General features: G+C 36.8%; 1 protein-coding gene across 2 annotated transcripts in view; it reads right to left on the reverse strand.

The window, feature by feature from the left end:
- The window catches only part of psmd1 (proteasome 26S subunit, non-ATPase 1), a 190,908-nt gene extending 176,956 nt beyond the window's left edge, over positions 1-13,952 (reverse strand). The window contains exons 1-2 of one of the 2 annotated variants that reach the window (XM_039766396.1): positions 13,780-13,952; positions 13,581-13,650 (exon numbers count right to left, since the gene is read on the reverse strand). In XM_039766396.1, the coding sequence (XP_039622330.1) occupies positions 13,581-13,596 (16 nt within the window). In that variant the 5' untranslated portion in view covers positions 13,597-13,650; positions 13,780-13,952. The other variant, XM_039766405.1, reaches the window with a different exon arrangement.
- Positions 13,953-14,245: the final 293 nt, after the last annotated feature.

The raw sequence follows: 14,245 nt of genomic DNA on the forward strand, positions 1-14,245 counted from the left end.
CGACAGTGTCTGGTCAAGGCTATATTCAGTTTGAACAGTACCTAGTTGACACAGCAGCCAAAGTTGTAAAATCTAAAATTTAAAGTAGGGGTACTCAAACGGCAGACCGCGGTCCACAATCCGGACCGGCAAGACGTTTTTGGTGGACCGCGACTGTCTTCTGCGTAAGTCAAAAGTCTGAATATAAAAGCACCAAAATTATTGTTGTTTTATTATTTACTCTGCAGCAGGGTTGCCAACTGGCATTTTTTATGCCAAATAACTGAAATCTGGCGAATTATCCACCAAAGTCAGAGCTTCGTTCGCATAAGATCGACGTCCTCAAGTCGTCGTTGGTAGCAAGTTCATCACTGATGACGAAAGCGATCACCGCACAATCAAATGTTACAGAAGCTTCGCTACGCATTGTCTGGGTTCTTGGCAGACATAAGAAAGCATTTACTGATGCAGAGGTTGTTAAAGAATGCATGATGTCTGCTTCTTCGGTTCTGTTTAGCAACAAAAAGTGTGTTGAACTGATTCAGCAGATACCATTATCAGACAGTGCTGCTAGTTGTTGTGCAGATGACCTTTCTGACAATGTCGGTGGTCAGTTAATTTCAGATCTTAAACAGGTTGAATTGTTTGCTCTCACATGCGATGAATCCACTGATAAAACTAACATGTCTCAACTCTGTGTGTTCACAAGATTTTTTGATGGCCATAATTCTGTTGAAGAGTTTCTGACATTACTACCGCTAGAAAAACAGACCTGCGGTGAGGACGTGTTTTCAGCATTATTGCAGTTTATGCACGCAGCTGGATTGGATGTAACAAAAATATTTTCCCTTACAACAGACGGGGCACCAGCAATGACTGGTAAAGATGCAGGACTTGTCACACGTATGAAGGCACTTCAGCCCAACCTTGTTGCTTATCACTGCATCATTCATCAGTCGGCCCTCTGTTCAAAACTTTGTGATGAACTGGCGGAAGTGATGTCTACTCTTGTGAAATTAGTGAATTTTTTACGATGTAATTCATCTGCAGCATCGTCGGTTTCGTTCTTTTCTTGAAGAGATGTCTGTAGAATTTGGAGATTTGCTGCTTCACAATGACGTCAGATGGTTATGCAAGGGCCGTGTGTTGGAAAGGTTCTGGAATCTCCGTGAAGATGTAGCGGACTTCCTGCAGTCCTTGAATACAAAGAAAGCTGCAGAATGTTTAACATTTATTCAAGACAGTGACAAGGTCGCACTGCTGGCGTTTCTTGTTGATATTATGGGACATATAAATACACTGAATTTGTCACTTCAGGGTGCAGACAAAACCGTTGTTGAATTGCAAGAAAAATGTTGTGCCTTTAAAACAAAACTAAGCATTTTCATCAATGACTTGGAAGGTGGCAAGATGCTGCATTTCCCAAACCTGAAGAGCTGCATGACAGCTGATCAACAGGCATGTTTTCAGTTGATTTCCACATTTCTACATCATTTGAAGGTTGAGTTTGATTAACGTTTTAAGGATTTCAGAAAACTGAAGCCTGTGTTTTTGTTTGTTGCTGATCCTTTCATTGTCCAGCCTGACAGTAAATGGACATCTGTGGCTGCCTCAATTTTTCCGAACTCAAACTCGTCACTGTTGCAAAAGGAAGCAGCTGATTTGCAAGCTTCTCACGTTTTGAAAGCAAAATTGAACGAAGTCGGCATAACAATTTTTTTGGTCAAAGTTTGTTCCAGATTCTCAGTATCCTGCTGCAAAGAAACTGGCGATTTCCGTGCTCACTATGTTTGGTTCAACATATTCTTGTGAGTGTGCATTCTCCACTATGAACACTATCAAAACGAAACATCGAAGTGTAATTACCGACCAGAACCTCAGGAATGCAATGAGAATTGCACTGACTGGTTACTCACCAAACTATGCTGCCATTATGAAATCGAAACAACAGTTTCACACTTAACACTGAGTGACAATCATTTACGTACCAAATGTTGTAATTGGTGTGATAATTGCAAGTAGTCATGTGACTTTTTTGAATTGTTTTCCATGTTTTGTGCATGTCTTGGTCTTCTGTAAAAATTTTATCATTTGCGTTGAATCTATTACTAGCCTCCTACAGACCTACACCTACAGTCCTACAGACCTACAAGGTAAACCTGGCTATAGCGGACCCCGATGGTTGGTGGCGAACTGAATGTGGACCAGCATTCAAAAACTTTAAGTACCCCTGATTTAAAGAGATACTGCCCCATCCGACAACTGTATTGTGGCACGTGGCAGAAAAAGCCAAAAGCTGAGAAAGGATACTTATATGATATGTTACAGACCTGGAATAATTATGGGTGTGCTGTCAAAACTAATTTTTAGACTGAAAATTTTAAGAAAATCTCTTTCATATCTGCTACTATCCATTATATTAATGACAGCTACATACATAATGACGGAACATGCTTTCAACACAATCTGCAGTACACACTAATCTGCTTCTTATCAGACTTTGAAGAGCCAAAATATCTCCACACAACTGAATTCCTCAGACCCTTCTTTTCATTAATGTCGTCTTTTGAGTGAGAGCAACATTTTGAAAGCATTTAACAAGCATAAGGTAACTCCATTGTGCATGTCTGCTGCTGCCAGCTGTTACTACACTCAGTACTGTGTGTATCAACCTAACCTAACCTAACCTAACCCAGCCACACGATTGGTTCCGCACAGTGCTATTCTCATTTTAATTGGCTTTTCATTTTGTCTGTCAAAAAATGGATGGAATGAGTTCTGTTGATTTTCTATCAACCATATCTTATATTACTATCAAGGAAAAGTTATTTGCGATAATTATCTTTATCGTTCAATAGCCCAGTCCTACCTACCATACCACTTTCTAAAGCCGATTAATTATGTGCTTTTTAAATGCTGACTCTTTAGTCATGAGTAGAGAATTTGCTTCTTTTGTGTATGACTGGCTTCCATAACTCCTTGCAGGGTTGGAACCACGAACACTACTTCTTTGTATTTGCTGGTTTAGTGTGGTTTTCACAAATAGATGTTTAGTCACACATTAATAAACAGGATGACTGGTTGAATTATTTGATCAATGAACCTCGAAAAGCATTTATTTCTCAGAAAAATTTGTTTTTTTGGAAATTCAACATGGCTTAACACAACTCACAAAGAGACAAAATGATGTACGCTTAGACAAAAGCTGTAACCCAGCAAGACAATAATATTGGCATATAAATTACTTAAGAATAAAATGCTGCACTTTCAGTCTTAGAATACATCTTGCATTGGTGGCAATTTTTGGAATGTCCCCCTCCATTACAAACATTGTCCTTAATACACCATATTCATTTATGTTTGGGCCAAAGAGAACATCAAATCAAAATTTTGTAAAAATTAGTTCAGCTATTTTTGCATAATTAGTGAGCAGATTACAATTTTATTTATAAACGTAACTTTTCAAGTTATCACATGTGAAGCCACACAAAATAATGATTTGCTTCAAGTGCAGTTTTAGACATGGTTACAAGCATCAGATTACGTGCTCTTTTGGCACATAGTATTCTAGCTCTGGAGCAAATAACACTTCACATCCATATAAGCTTCCCAAAATGCTTACTTCGCTTGTCAAATGAATAGTTGTTTCTTCTTGTGTATTAAAGAAGCCTTCACGTTATACATAAAGTAGATATGTTTATGAAAAAATAAAGCCCTGTAGTTTTTCTTTTTTTGTACAGTGTTTGTATATTACATGGTCGTTATTGGCCCTTTATAATGAGTAAGAAAAGCCATGAACTAAGAATTGCTGAATGTGTTGCAATTTAAAAAATTATATATTAAAGCCAATAAAATGCAAAATTAAAAAGGAAAGTTTACACTTCTCAAAACATCATATGCTTAGGAAAAACATAATATTTAAATGCATCAGCAATAATGGTGCAATATGCATCGCTAATCAGTCATCTTTATAGCCCACATATCAATAGGTTTAAAAAATCTGTATCTATCAGGCCTTACTTATTAAGTGTGACAATTTAATTCCCAGAATGGCTGTATAGTATATAGTTTCTCAGGGTCACCATGTTGTGTTATAGGTGACTCACAACATAGCTTAACAGTGATCGAAAAAAGTCTCAGTTTCTACTGTGAAGAAGAGACATTATACAGTCTGCAGTAGTCCACAACTACTATTTTGAGGCCCTACTTTATCCTTTTTTTTTTTTTTTATTATTTATTAATTTTATTACAATCAATACATAGCAATCAAGTTTTACAAAAAAAAGAATTATGTTAAGAACAGATCGATCCCCACCCCTGAGAGAGAGAGCAAGCCAAACGGTGTAAAATTTAAGGCTTGTAAAAATACCTAAATTAATAAATTCTCTGTGCTTTATAAACTTATTTTAAAATATTACTGATTAGATCCTGCCATGTTTTGAAAAAAGTCTGTACAGATCCTCCAACTGAGTATTTGATTTTTTCCAATTTTAAATAGTATAACACATCAGTTTCCCACTGACTTAAAAGAGGAGAGTTTGGGTTCTTCCAGTTTATCAGAATAAGTCTGCGTGCCAACAGTGTAGTGAATGCAATCACAATTTGTTTGTCCTTCTCCACTTTAAGCCCCTCTGGAAGAACCCCAAACACAGCTGTTAATGGGCAGTGTTGGGAAGGTTACTTTAAAAATGTAATTCGTTACAGTTACAAGTTACCCTGTTCAAAATGTAATAGTAGTGTAACTATTTTAATTACTTGTTCTGAGTAACGTAACTAATTACTTTTTAATTACTTTTTGATTACTTTTCCAATTTTTGGATGGGTATTCTGTACCCGTAGCCTGCTTGTATGTATCCATTTTCAATTTCAAACCTGACAGTAATAATCTTTATGGTGAAATCAAGTGTGAATCAGTCCATAGCCCTGTTGTTCAAGGTGACTGAATGCTGCCTGTATATAGGAAGAAAAAAAATCTTTGATGCATCATAGACCGAATAATGGACCAATATCTCTTACATCAATGAAGCAGAGAAAAAATAATCTGAAAGTTAATTATTGTGTCACATCCACTTATTGTTAGTTGCCAGACTATTACAGTCTATGTTGTACAGTATGTTGTATCAATTTTTTAAATTCTTTTCCAGCTGACAGCACTTGGGGGACATCAAACAACAGAGTTATGGGATAATTCACACAATTTCTTATTTAAAATAGTTAAACACTTTTTGATCCTCTTTTAATACACAAAGTAACATCAGAACTTTCATAAAGACACTATAATAACCACCACAAGGTCAGACTTCAAGATACATTTTACTGTTAAACATTTTTTTTAAATCACACATTTTGATTTCTTTTTAACATTGTAGGTATCAGAAACTACTTTAATAAGCAGCTCTTTTGGAATGTGTCTCTGTTAGCTTTTTGTCTACAATGAAAATTAAAATAAGAAACAATAAGCAGTACTTTAATAAGCAGCTCTTAACTCTTTTGGAATGTGTCTTTGTTAGCTTTTGTCTATAATAAAACTTAAATAAAAGTGTAACAACTGTAAAATAAATCGTAGCATTAAATGGTGGTTATTATTAATTAAAACTAAATTATGGGTAGACATTGACTATGGTGCACCACTATTGTGTTTACACTTTACAAAAAACATGTTACTTTTTACTAGACAAAACATTTTACAGTCTATTTTTCAATCACAAATGCTGAAGTAGCCGATCGCTTGCATTCAAGACAATACATGTAAAACTTGGACAATGCGTAGTCTTTGTTAAAATCTACCATTCCAGGCACATTTTAAATTACATATAGCAAGTCAGGCACGCTAATATCAAAACTGACAAAATGGGAGGGAAAGTGCGTTATATGGCTCAACAACCTCCTTAGCTAGCTATCTAGAGTAGCTAGCTTAAAGTGAACCGAAATAGGGAGCTAAAATAGCCATAGGCTACATCTGCATTTGGGCACATTAAAAGCGTGTGGCTGTGAAAAGTGTCGTGGCGTCTGTGACTGTGTGACAATGTGAAGGCTTCATTGCTAAAAAAAAACTTTCCGTTTGCTCTTACAAGCAGCACTTACCTCTAGATGTTTCCTGAGGTTGGACATTGAGGTTTTCGATGTGGACAACATCTTGATAGCCGGCAAACAAGCATTACATTGCACAGTTAGATTTATGCCCTTTTCCGCGACATATCTGAAATGTTTTCTAAATTTCCAGCTGTGAAATGCAGTTTTATTAGACATTGCTAGTAGTAGTTTGAAACTCAGATCACAACATGCCCAGGCATCTGCTATCAGACTGAGGTGATGGCGCTGGCGCTGCAATTATAGACGTGATAGGAGAGCCTATCAGAAATAATTATTGTCTGTGGGAGGGAATGGAAAAGGACGATGTTTATAGGCCTAATGAAAGCGTTGAAACAGGCAAAAAATATTATTTCATATTTCATAAAGGCTTTGCTGACATTTTTAATATGTAACTTAAATTGTAATTCTGAAAAATTACACAAGTAACTGTAATTGAATTACACATTTTTATACAGTAACTGTAATGTATTACCGTTACATTTATTTTGTAATTTAATTACGTAACGCCGTTACATGTATTTCGTTACTCCCCAACACTGTTAATGGGTTAGGAGGGATTGTGAGTCCAAGGCTGTCTGAGAGGTAATTAAAAATTTTTGTCCAGAATAATGCTAATTTGGTGCAGGCCCAGAACATGTGACCCAGTGAGGCTGGGGCTTGGTTGCAACGTTCGCAGGTTGGATCATGCCCTGGAAACATTTTGGAGAGTTTTAGTCGAGACAGATGTGCTCGATATATAATTTTGAGTTGTATAATTGTATGCTTTGCGCATATGGAGCTCGAGTGAATTCTCTGCATTGCTACTTTATCCTTTAAAGAACAGCTTTCTTACTGCCACTCGCCCTGTCAAGCCTGCAGCACAAAGTCTTCTCTTCACAATAGAAACTGTGATTTGCTTTTTTCTAGCACTGTTAAGCTGTCCTTGAAGATGTTGTGCTGTGAGGTACCCATCATGCAAGCTGGTGACCCTCAGAAACATGTCTTCTGATTGGGGGCGGACTCTGGGTCTGCCAGATCTCTTCCTATCAGAGTTTACTCCAGTTTCCAATCGTCTTTGGATTGGGTAGGACACCATACTCACTGACATTTTGATATTTTTTTGTGCAATTTCTCTAAGTAAAAGGCCAGCACTTCTAATGGTAATAATGTTCTGCCTCATTTTATTTAATTGCCTTTTTCTTGTCATTATCACTGAAACATTGTCCAAGTAGTACTCTGCTGAAAGACAGACAGAGGCTTTATAAGTAATCAACAGAGGTTGGGGCAACTGTGCAAAGTGTTGCTTCAACTTGCAAGGCTTACTTTAGGTTGTAACCTAGCAGTTGTTACCTGAAGAAGTCTCATTTGCAATATTCTGATATTTCCATTTTTTACATTTTGCTAATCTAAATTTTAAATTTAAACCTCAGACAGCTTACTGCTTAACTTTTCATCATTCATTGCATTTCAACTGATTACATTTGAAGAAAAACTGGAAAAACGTAGGTGTTCTAAAACTTTTCACCGGTAGTGTATGCAAGCATGTATGCTGCAGAACTTCATTGCCTGGCAGAGTAGCATCTCACCTTAGACATCGACACCTATCTAGACTATCTAGCTGCATCTCGAAACTGAGAGCGCAACATCACGTGTGGCATCATAGCACCTCTCAGGCGCCGGCTTCTGAGAGGGTAGCCTCTATTAGCTGGTAAATGGAATGACATGATTTCTGTTACAATATAGTACAGGCAATATGAAAAACCAAAGGTTCAGCCAATTATCTTACCAATAAGCCAGCCACCATGTATAATACCATGACATCTGTCAAAAGTCCTTTGCCTGAAATAAATGACCCAGGCCAATGAGCCACATTTCTCCATATCATCTTGGTATCATAGATGACTTGTGCATTAATGGAATGTCACTGCTCACTTTTTAAAAAAAAAAAAAAAAAAGCAGCTTTATTCGCATTAGGTGCCCTTACTGAAATATGTAGTAAATTGGTAAATTGCTCCAATTCATTTAGGAGAACCTGACACTGCTGCAAAGTGCCATTTTATGCTGGCAAAAACAGGTTATGTTTTATGTATGTGCACCCATACCATATGAAAGTTGGAAGTAGTGCCTTACCGTTTAGTTAATGGCTTCTAGCACAGTGGGTATAACAGTGTGAAGCTTGCTCAAGATATTCCTGACCTGTCGTCAACCAGTTCTCTTAGAAGTGACAACAGGTAGTCGATAAAAAACGGACCAAAAAAGTTCTTCAGTACAAATTTGCAATATTGGCCCTCTAAAAAAGGAACTAAAATAGAGTCGGGTGCATCATATTCACCACTTTTAAGGTGTAACATTTTTCACATCAACACACATAATAATGGCTCAATAATATATATTATTATGCACGTGAGTCGTGATTTAGTAGGTTAACTGCACTTCCTTATTTGATCAAGGCTGTCGTTATTTTCTAGCTTACAACCATTTCAGTCCAGGCACAGGGTGGTGGGTTACCTGCAACTTTTCACAGCAATGTTAATTTGTAATATTTTATTGTACATGAGTGAATAGCACTCTTCTACCACAATATAAACACAACTGGCATCTTGGAAGAGAATATTTTAGTAAATATATGATATTCTTAAGGATTATGTCATGTTGATTCCAATTAGAAGCCAGAGTACATATTGGTTAATAGTAAGCATCTTATTTTTATAAGGTTCCTCTTTTGCCCTTTTTTCTGACTACACAATATGAGATTTGTTTGAAATGAAGTATAGCCCTTGGATTTTGAAAAGTTAAGGTGATCTGCTGTGGTGACCTCTAATGGAAGCAGCCAAAAGAAGAAGATCCATTTCCTAAGGCTGAACCTTTGAAAGTTTGTGACAGGAGCACTGCTGTCATATGATTCAAGCCATCATATATGATCAACAAGCTGTTGAATATTTTAGGCAATTTTCTCAGCAGAACCAAGGACGATCAGTTATGAAGAGTTACTTGTTGCATTATTGTACATTTCTATTTCCAAGCTGGATATTTCATGAAATTACTCAGCACTACTTCAGCATTTGCTAGATCCTTTGGGCTGAGTAGCACAGTAAACATTCTAATGTTACTGTGCTTTCTCACATTTTCAATCCTAAAATTAGTTTGTTTTAGGAGGTGGTTGATTGTGTGGTGGGTGCAGCAACACACCGTACCAGTACATGCTCCCCAACCTTATATGTGGTTTCTTGATACTCTTTGCATATAGCACACCACATTCCCTATCTTGGTTGTGATGTTGTACACTCCCTACAGTCATCACTACTTGGCAGAATATCCTCTGTATTTAATCTGCTGAAAAATTCTTTCAGTTATTTAAACGTCATTTTCTTTTTTTTTCCTATAATGCTGCTTGTGATTAGGAGTCATTTCACTTGAAACTAGTAGAGAAGCACTTGTAGAATGGTTCACCTTTTTTAGTATACATTAAATATTACCTTATTTATATCGCAGTTAACGAGCAGATACAATAAGCTTTTGGCATTTTGTCCCTCAATGCCCTAGACATTTTTTTCTAACTATGTGGAAATGGATATATACTGCTGTGTATCCAAAATGGTGAATTTCGAGGGAAGACTAGTAACTTGGAGGCCAGAATGATGAACGACGACTGAATACGATGCAACAGCTCATCAACGCACAAAGAATACATGCAAAAATATTTGTAGTGCATCTGTTGATTGTGTAGGTCATCCACTTAACAGATTAGTATCAACCTCCCTTTGCCACTTTTGGCTATTAGGTCCAACACACCACCATCTCCTTTTTTCCTCTTAATGCCAATAATAACTGTCACAACTCCTCTTCCATCAGAAGTCTCTCACTTCCTCTGCTTTGATACTGTTAGGCATGCAACACTGACACCTACTGACTCAGCACAATTACATTCCTATTTGCATGCAAGCAGTGCTTGAAGCTGAAACAAATTACTGGCAATATTTTGTTTAGTCAGTGTCTTTTTCCTCCCAATTTTTTATTACTTATACACAACACTTCTCCTTGGAGCACGAGTATTAATATATGATATCAAAGAGAGGTCCTCTTGAATATAATCTCTTGAGCTCAGTGATACATTAACATTTGATCAAAGGTTGGGGGTACCCTTTAAGATTCAAGCATCGCTGGTACAGGCCCACTTCAAAGCACTGCCACACCTTTACTTTCCTGGTCCAGTGCCCAAATCTCACTGTGTAGGTTATGTAAAATAAAACATCACAAGGATAGGCTCCAGTTTCCCCACAATCCTACCCTTGATAAGTGGGAAAGGAAAACAGATAGTGAATGAAAATTATTGTAACATTGCTGAAAAGTTGCATTAGCCTGGTGAACAGTCAGCCACATTATGGACTGACATTCCAAAATTCGAATGAGCAGTTTCAGGGGACCATTTAAAAGGAATAAATCTGCCAAACTTGTATGGCCACAGTGAGTGAACATTTTAAGGATAGTGAGCTACCTAAAAGATGTAAAGGATGAAAAACCATGGGCACTCAGATTCAGCAAGCACAACAGCAGCATAGTGCCTCAAAAAACCTGTGTTCTTCCCATTCAAACTTCTGTGCATGACGCACTGATCAGGTTGCCTTCCCTCAGCTTCAGCGCACTCCTGCTATACATAGAACTATAGAGGAATCTCATACACCTCCTGCTATGAAGTGCCTGACAACTTTCTTGTGAGGTGCACAAGATTAAAAATATCATCAACCGTCAGTTCTGCCCAAGTTTGTAGTGCACTAGAGCTGTTAATTATGCAGTGCTTGCAAATTGCATGTGCAATATTAAAATCTTCAGTTAACATTATAAAAACAAAAATGAACAAAAAGCTTGGCTTAAACTTCAAAAAACTATTTGTGAATCTCTGCAGCAGAGTCGACTATGATTTGTTGCGAGTGCATTAATAAAATGCAGTTTTTTTGTTTTTTTTTAAATTCATCACAAAGCTTACAACTGCAAAAATTTCCAGAATCAGTCAATAGCACAGGAGCAGGGTATAGTTATCAAATATGCCTACAAGTCTAATTAATCAGTTGACAGAATCTGTATTTCTGGCATTTATTCTACAATCACACAGGTTCCCCGTCAGTAGACTGTTAATCAGAGGCATTACATTGAACGGCTGAGGTGTTTACAAGAAAGTATCTGTGGGGAAAAAAATACTTCTGGAGATGTGGCAAATACAAACACTGTGTCGTTATTCAAAAAGTTTTTGATCAAAAACAATATGGATGTTGCTTCCCACCTCATGAATTTGCTGGATCTTGCTCCCAAGGACATCTTTTTGTTCACAAAATTAAAAGTGAGGCTGTAGCTAAGACAATTTTCTACCACAGAAGAAATCCAGGTAAAAATGCAGGAGGTATGGTAACAAAAGATTAGTAGTGGGAAATGCTAAAGGAATGGAAGCAGTGTTGAGACAACAGTACTGCATAGCAAATAAGAGTATTTTGAAGGTGATTGGAAGGTAACTTCTATTAGTTGTATAATAAAGGATTATTTAACAATTCTGGAAAAGAATTCTCACATCTACTCAAGGCACAGAAAAAAAAACCTAGATAGATTTCCTTAATATACGGATGATATATCACAATGTAAAATATTTCAGTAGTTTTCAATACTGATTTTTCCCTCTGTTCCAGTGGTGGACCTACATTTTTTGTGCCCTGAACCTTGAACTGTTATGGGGTCCCATCACAACCAGCAACAAGGTCATGGTTCACTATTAACTTCTTCAATAGAGTTGTTCCATGATATATCACCACAAATGTTATCTTTTTGATACATTAATGACCTTTTAATTTGTAACTATTATTTTGCATAGAATTACACTATATGATATATTATTTAAAAAAAAAAACTTCTTATACAGTAGACTCCCAAAATGTTTAAGCAATGTGGACTAAAGTTTAAGCATCATTAGTTTCATGGTACATCTTCCACTGCTCATCTCTACTTACTTTACAGTAGTACACTTCAGCTTAAGGACACAAAGATGTGCCTCTTGTCTTGCAAGAAATCATGTGTTCAGTTATTTACTGATCTCATGTCAGTCTAACCTTGCCATCTGTGAAGTACTACTGGCTGAACCTACAGCTCTGTTTTTGGTTCTATGGAAAGACTTTTCACAATTCAGAAAAAAACATACAAAAATGCAAAGACTCTAATTCCGAAGAAATACTAAAGATCGTTATGACAGAATGGTCTACTGATGGAACAAAGGCTGTTATAACAAGCAGAGTGCAATCTCACTAGTTTCAAAGGCAGGCATGCTACTTAAATACAAGATGCAATTCAATTCAAAAAATTAAATTTCCTTAAGTCGATTATGGCCAGCAATGAAGTAGTGCCACAGGAAGTTCAATGTGTAGATTGGCATGGAGGAATGTATTCTTTAATACATGCCATTTAAGTATTTAATCTTTGTACTAAAACAAAAACATTACGAATTCTATTTATTGGCAGCTGACTCAATTCATTACATTTTAAAACTCATTTATTCAGGAAGGCATTTAATCCATAGGATGCGTTTGTTTCAGAAATCATGTTAGTTGTTCAGGGTTTTCTTGTAGTATTCCATAAACTTTGTATCTGTACGGTGGTTATCGTCTGGCTGCCTGGTTTATTAATTAAATTCAAACCTTCATGTCTCCTGCATTTGTGGTTATTTAGTGTTTTGGCGCATACTATTTGTTGCTAATGTTATATGTGCTGTGTTGTTCATTTCGAATTTCTATGATGCGATTTGTGCACGGGACAGGGGCTATATAAATAAAATGTTTTGTTATTATTCACCCGGAGGTTTTAATGAGATTGGTCAAAACCATGAAAACTTTGTACAAAACTTCGAAAGTATACGTTAACAAATTGTTCAGAGTGCTGAACTTTACTGGAAAGACGGGTTTATAGGAAATCACAATGTTAGCAATTATTACAAGAAACGGTAAAGCAAATAAAATATAAAGAAACTGACTATAAGTCCAATTTATAGCAAAATACCTAGAGGCCATGCAGGCACTAACAAGACATATAGGAAATTTGACATCTTAAGAGAAAAAATGTAAAGTTTCCCCTTCTACCATTCTCCAAACACAACGAATTTTATTCTAACTTAAGTACAAGAAAGTTAAGGGCCTATAGAGACTTCCAAATAATTATGACATGCTATAATGAATAAACAATCTCGAAAAGCAAACTACATTCTACTCTGGAAACCTGTCAATGGGAATTGCCTGTAACTCGCTTTCACGTGGATGCGGAAATGTATGAATGTAAAGAAGATGCCGATTTTCTTCGCGGAATAAAAGAACCCGCCGAGTCATTGGATATGCTTTGCCCTTCATATATAATTATATATATATTTATGTTCATGTTTTAAAAAGTATTTCTACATCTGTATACAAAAGTCTTAAAGAAACTTTAGGTAACCCACTGCAAGTCGTTGTGACTCAGCTAAATCCACTAACACGCGCAAACTGGGCAACCGCTCTGCTCACCTGCTGAGGTTATCATGTTTGGCTTCTGTTTTTGAGTTCCAATCTTTTTCCTCGATAATGCCGATATCCTCTTTAAGTAAACAAAAATGACAAATTAAAGGGAGCAAGTTGTTTAAAATGAGGGTTCTGCACCCTTAGCTCTTCGCTATATTGCCTCCTAAGGCTAGTGAAACAATTTTGATTCACAAAGAAAACTTACTCTGAAAACCTCCTCCGAGAACCCACTAGGGTGTCTCAAATCAATCCTCAACCAAATAGATCGGGAAAAGGGGACTTTGAAAATACGCGATATAAAATAAATACAGAAGAAAACGTTTATTTAGAAACATGTGCACTAAGGAGGCAAACGACTAATGAAAAAAATGTTGATTTATAAAATGGCGTTGTTTTTGATCAGGCAGAAAATGCAGAGCCACAGTAACATACGTCACCGCATTGTAGACCCGCAGTTACAGACTCGGAAGTGACGTCTCTGTCGTTTCAGGACTGACTTCGTAAAATTACGCCTGGAAGGTTTCGGCACGTCCTGGCAAAGCCCGGAAAAAAAACGTCGGGTGAAGGACCCGTTCAGAAATTAAGCGATAAAAATGAGAAGGAAAAAGGTACATCAAACCAAATAATACGCATCATTGTGAAGTTCAGAGGGTTTCTGCCATCACGTCGTG

This window comes from Polypterus senegalus, chromosome 1 (assembly GCF_016835505.1).
Source record: "Polypterus senegalus isolate Bchr_013 chromosome 1, ASM1683550v1, whole genome shotgun sequence".
Taxonomy (NCBI): domain Eukaryota; kingdom Metazoa; phylum Chordata; class Cladistia; order Polypteriformes; family Polypteridae; genus Polypterus; species Polypterus senegalus.